The sequence below is a fragment of the Panthera uncia genome, chromosome B1 (genome assembly GCF_023721935.1).
Source record: "Panthera uncia isolate 11264 chromosome B1, Puncia_PCG_1.0, whole genome shotgun sequence".
In the NCBI taxonomy this organism is placed as follows: domain Eukaryota; kingdom Metazoa; phylum Chordata; class Mammalia; order Carnivora; family Felidae; genus Panthera; species Panthera uncia.
In genome coordinates, this window is record NC_064811.1 from 43,666,187 (window position 1) to 43,672,403 (window position 6,217).

Here is a 6,217-nt window from a genome sequence, read left to right on the forward strand (position 1 = left end):
GACAGAACCCTACTTGTGAAATCTGGGGAAATATAAAATACTGAGGCATGGTTCCTAACCTTGATAGAGAGGCAAGTGTATCTTCTTGAAATACTGTGTAAAACGTAGAACATAATCTTAAAGTGATAAACTAAAATAAATGCATAGATATATACCAATCTGTGTTACTCAGTTGTCAAAGGGATTTAGAAATATTTCATCTTAACGCTTCTTTTATACGTTCAAATAATAAGAGTTACTTTTGTTTTTCACTTTGTAGGCTAACATCCAATCAATCATGGCCTCTGAAAAGCAAGTGAACATCCTGATGAAGTTGCTGGATGAGGCTTTAAAGGAGGTAGATCAGATTGAATTGAAACTGAGCAGTTATGAGGAAATGCTCCAAAGCGTAAAAGAACAAATGGATCAGATCTCTGAAAGCAACCACCTAATTCATCTTAGTAACACTAATAATGTAAAACTCCTGTCTGAAATAGAGTTTCTGGTGGTAAGTATGTTTGTAGATTGCCACCACCAACAAAACAAAAAATCTAATGATAATATATAAAACCCATTTGTAAAAATTTTCTAATTTCTAATTTCCTTATGAGAATAGGATTTAAAATAATTCCAAAGACTTTATGATAGGATTGAATAGCATCTTACCTATAAATTTCCCAAAATTACATGTGCAGATGGTACATTTATATATATTCCAGAACCACATGGACTTGGCCAAAGGTCATATAAAGGCCCTTCAGGAAGGAGATCTTGCTTCCTCCAGAGGCATTGAGGCCTGCACCAATGCCGCAGATGCCCTTCTACAGTGCATGAATGTAGCTCTTCGACCAGGTAATGTTCATTAGAAATGACAAAATCTGACCAAGAATCTGAGACTAAGCCTGTAACTTGGTATAAAGTTTTGACAAGAAATACACGAGGCAAGTGGTTTAGGGTGACTTTAGTATTAGCTCCTCAAACAAGCTTCCCTTATTTCCAAATATGTTTCTGTTGGTACCAAAAACTTTTTCATTTCAGTTCCTCTGACCATCAAGGACTCTAGTTAACACATGATTTTTCTTTATTACAGTCTGTAGAAGGTAGCACAAAGTAGATACTTTGATTAGACCAGAGAGCATGAGGTTTTGCTAAACCAGTGGCTCCAAAACTTCAGTTTGCCTCAGAATCATGGAGAGGGCTTGTTAAAACACATATTACCAGGCCTCATCCCCAGATTCAGTAAGTCTCGGCGAAAGCCCTAGATTCCACATTTCCAACAGTTCCCCGATGATGCTTGGAGAACCACTGTGTTATATTTTTTTCTCTTGCTTACTTTTCTTTATAAAGCATACAAATAAACCAATAAAACTTTGGGTTCTTCAAAACTGCAATTCAGATACTATTATAAATGTGTTCATTGATGGGGCACCTGGGGCTCAGTTGGTTGAGCGTCCCACTCTTTGGGCTCATGTCATGATTCCAGAGTCATGAGATCAGGCGCCACGTCGGGCTCTGCACCAAGCATGGAGCCTACCTAAGATTCTCTCTCTTTCCCTCTGCCCCTCTCCCCAGCTCACACTTGAGCTGTCTCTCTTTCTCTCTCTCTAAAATAAAAAAAAATTTTTTAAGAAAATTTTTAAAAAATGTATTCATTGGAGATCAGAGAAATCTTTTTACACATTAAATCAGTCAAGAAATATTCTGATTTCAGGCCATGACATGCTTCTGGCAGTCAAACAGCAACAGCAGCGTTTCAGTGATTTGCGAGAGCATTTTGCCCGGAGACTGGCCAGTCACCTCAACAATGTTTTTGTTCAACAGGTAATTTTATTGTATTATTAAAACTGGCATGTTTCTGTAGCTACTTAATATATTACCTTAAACTTAAATTTCCACAAAAATATAATGTGTTTAATTGGGATCACAGTATAATCCTTCACAGTTTTATTTGATTTAAGATTTTTAAATAAGACTTTTAAGTATTTGCTCATAGAAGTACATTGGGCCTCAACTGCCTCCTTAGGTAGACAGTCTAGTTCCTTCAGCTAAAACTTTCTGATTCTAGAAATCAAATGACAATGCTTACTTGTTACATATACATTTAAATGTTCTTATTTATAAAAATAAGTCCAAACTTATATGTTTACTGCTTTGCCTATTTTATTTTTCAATATTTTGAGGTGAGAGAACCAGGACTTGATTTGGTAGTTTAAATGTTTCATTGGCTCTATGTATTTATATATATGAGGAAAATGACTATAGCTCAGTTGTAAATTCCATTTGATTTAATTTTTATATGAAAAAGGAGGTTATAATTAAGGTTGTGGCAATAATACTACTTTTAATAATATTAAGAGTACCTTAAAGGGATTTGAACAGAGGGTATTTTAATCTGCCATAATAAAATAGGTTTCTTATGTTTTTCATCTCTTATTAGGGTTATTAGACAAAAAAAAAAATTAGAGAAATTTTGTTTGTCAAGAAATGCTGTCTGAAACATTGTATTCTTATTTTGTTTTCACTTTGCAGTATTCTAAAACAATTGTATTTACTATATTTTATTTCCAATTAGTTTACTCAGGCCCTCCTTCAACTCTATAACAGGTCCTACTTTCTTTCGGTGCCTGTGAGTACATCAAATTTGGCTCAAGCTTCTCTGATTCTTTTTTTTTTTCCTCTAAAGTTTGCTAAACTTAACAGCAGCAGAATCTTTATAGATTATAACTTTACTGACTTAAGCTGCCTGTTAACCATATTTATAGCAGGTTTTTCATGTCCCATAGTCAAAAGTTTATTTTGGCCAAAAAGGCATTTAATCTCATTCTGCTTGCCTTTCTTCCTGTCATTCTTTCACTCATTCACTCCTTCATTTATTTAGAAATCATTTACCAGGTGATTGGGATGCATACCAGGCATCTACTTGGGATAGACAAGAGGCTAATCCTGTCCCAGAGTAGCTCACAGTCTAGGGAAGGGAGATACACATATACTCAGGTAGGGTAAATGTCCTCATAGCAGTAACATATGCAAACATAAAGGGAGACCTCCTAGCTAAGCATGTGAGGGAAATATTGGGGAAGACTCTCTTAACGTTTCATTTGACCTGAAAAGTATCAAGAAAAAAGTAAATCCAGAAGTCACATAGTAAATACTAATCACATTTTTCTTACATTAGTATTTGAATAACACCTATTTCTGCACAATTCCATAGTTTTTAAAAATGACATTGTTGATAGTGATGTTATCTACATTTGTAGATGGTATTGGAAATACCAGTAGGTAAACAGTAGTCCTTTCTACACCCTTAATTGTTTGTTGTAACATGCAGTTATTTATGATTTTGCCTCCTTGCCTTATAAACTAATGGCTTTGTTTAATATGAATGCTTCCAGTTCTGAAAATCTAATGTGTATTGTTATATGTGAGTGATGCATGTTGAAAAAAACAGAATGTTGCAACAACCTGGGATATGCTGAAGAAAGTGGAGGAGGAGGATGTCCCAAGTATAGAAAAGAGACTTTCTGTGTGTTGAATTCAGTGCATCAGGTCACCTAGCAAAAGAGTTGGGAAGTGGGTATCTCTATTCCTAGTTGTAGAACAAACTAACTGGGAAAATTTGATTACCATATTATAGTACATTTCTTTGTCAATCACCAGGTTTTCACTATGTGCCTATTAAATACTTACTGAAGTCCACATGTAAGAATAAGAAATGGCTCCTAAACTCGAGATGTTTATAAGGAGTCATTAAGACTAATGTACTTAAAGCTCTATAGCAATGCGTATATTAAATTGCTAATTGTATGACTATATATACATAGTTTTGCATGTGTGTGTGTCTGTGTATATATACATATGTATATACATATGTATACATGTGTGTGCATATATATATATATATACATATATTTATATACGTGTGCTAAAGGTTTAATCAAAAGTGAGGTTACTGAGAATTTAGTCAGATATGACATCATGGATAAGACAACACTTGAACAGAGTCTGTGCAGTGAAGTTTTTGGCAAATGTGTATATATTCAACATGTGTAACTTCTATACCGAAGAATACAATAATCTGTTGATCACATGACAGTAATATAAGATCATTGACTTCCAGTCTTTTTAAAATTCATGCATCAGTAAAATTAAAAAAAATAAAATTTGGAGATTTATCAAGTCACCGATTTTTAATTTTACCAAGTAAATACTTTTAAAAAGAAATCCTGACACCCACTTTCACTATCTTTTTATCTTGGCACTAAAAAAAAAGACTATGATTTCAGACTTCTAAAATGAATACATTTCCCTTTATGAGAAACTTTCTTCTATCCTTTTGTTTCTTAGTGTTGTAGGCCAGTGAAAAGCATCTGCGCATCTGGGAATCATTGATCCAGAGGATTCTATCTGTGATGCAGCTTTCGTATTAGTACTATCCACATGGCTGTATTTTAATGAAACTTGAAATGTTATTCTCTTCTTACTATATATATATATATAGTCATATTTTTAACAACTAACTAGATTCTTTTGGCTCTTCTAGATCTTACACACTCAGCTTCCATTGAAATTATAGACTCTTACCCATAATTTTTACATTTACTAGGGATTTGTGTATTAAGATATTCAACTAGCGAATTAGGTCAGTTACACTAATTAGGATTTTGATATTGAAAAACAGGCAATCAAATTAAGGCTAGTGAAATTGAGGAAATAGTTGCATCAAATGTATGTCCTTTAAAAAATTCTTTTGGTTGTTTTTTGAAATATTTGGCTTGAAAGGATAAGTGCTCTCTGCCCTTCTTTGTCCCCTTTGGGTCCACAGAGACCTCATAATTGTGTACATTGTCTTTTGCAATAGGGTGAGAAATGATTATGCACTGAACTAAAAGTACAATCAGGAAAGAGGCTCCTGGTGGCACAGTCGGTTAGGCTCAGATCTCTGCTCAGATCATGATCTCACGGTTCGTGAGTTTGAGCCCTGCATTGGGCTCTGCACTGACGGTGTGGAGCCTGCTTGGGGTTCTGTCTTTCTTTCTCTCTGCCCCTCTCCTGCTTGTGCTCTCTCTCTCTCTGCCTCTCTCTCTCTCTCTCTCTCTCACCTCTCTAAAAGTAAATAAATAAACTCAAAAAAATTTTTATAAGTACAACCAGAAAAACTGAAGTTGTGAGGGGTTTGCTATATGCTTAAGTTTGGGAATTTTTCTTCCAACATGTATTTCTAGAAACATCATAATGCTAAAATAAAGCCTGTAAAATATATCACCAATATTCAATTCATTTCACAAAAATTGTTCCCTTAAACATGTTTCTTCTCAATTTTCTAAACATGGGTTAATGATCTATAGTTAAAAGCTTAGAAAGAATTATGATTATTTAAGATCAGTTTTTGTGGTATTTGTTGGAACTTTGTTCAGATTTTTTTTTCTTTGAGAAAACAAAAATAAACATGCCATAACACAGAAAGAAAGAGTTCCCAAATCTTGAAAATTTATTCAACACTTAACTTGAGTGTATCATTTCTGTTTGAAAGTCAGTATAGTAAAGTGGTTAAGAGGAGGATGGTGGAGCCAAACTTTCTATATTCAAAACCCTGACTTTGCTACCTCCTAGCGGGCTGACCTTGGGCAAGTTAATTAACCTCTTTGTGCCACAAATTCCAGTAACATATACACTAATGAAAATTTATGATGCACTAGGTTTTTAGAAAATATGTTCATCTTAGATTAATTTGGATAAAGCCTACCATATTATTTTAAAATTTTGTTTATAATAGAGTTTTGGTATTTTTAAATGAGGAGAAAAGTACTTTGCAAGGTTATTATGAACATCAGAATTTGTGTATATATATGTAGAGAGAGAGACAGGGAGAGAGAGGGATAGAAACTAGCGTGGTGACAGGCATTCAATAAATTGTTATTGTTACTAACTTATTATTACTTAAAATAAGCAATTTTTAACACTGTCTTCATTTTTTACTGTATAAAGAATATTTTTTGTTTGTTTGAAATTGTATTTTTATTTATATATTTTAAGAAATAAATCACTGGTTTATTTGTATGGGAATATCCAAAATGCTGCACCACTAAAAGCATAGGGCAAAGCAGAGCCTCCCTACCTCCCATTCTTTTTTTCTTTTTTTTTTTTTTAAGAATAAAGTGGTGCACACATGAGAGTTCTAGAAGTGACAGTTACCTGTATTACTGATTGAATTGAACAGTTTAAAATTTTTTTTTTTTTT

General features: G+C 33.7%; 1 protein-coding gene across 5 annotated transcripts in view; it reads left to right on the forward strand.

The window, feature by feature from the left end:
* Window positions 1-6,217, forward strand: part of EXOC1 (exocyst complex component 1) — a 62,488-nt gene that overhangs the window by 21,143 nt on the left and 35,128 nt on the right. For all 5 annotated transcript variants that reach the window (XM_049630483.1, XM_049630482.1, XM_049630485.1 and 2 more), the window contains 3 exons: window positions 260-487; window positions 699-831; window positions 1,691-1,800. In XM_049630483.1, coding sequence (XP_049486440.1) covers window positions 260-487; window positions 699-831; window positions 1,691-1,800 — 471 coding nt within the window. The remainder of the gene's footprint in view (window positions 1-259; window positions 488-698; window positions 832-1,690; window positions 1,801-6,217) is intronic.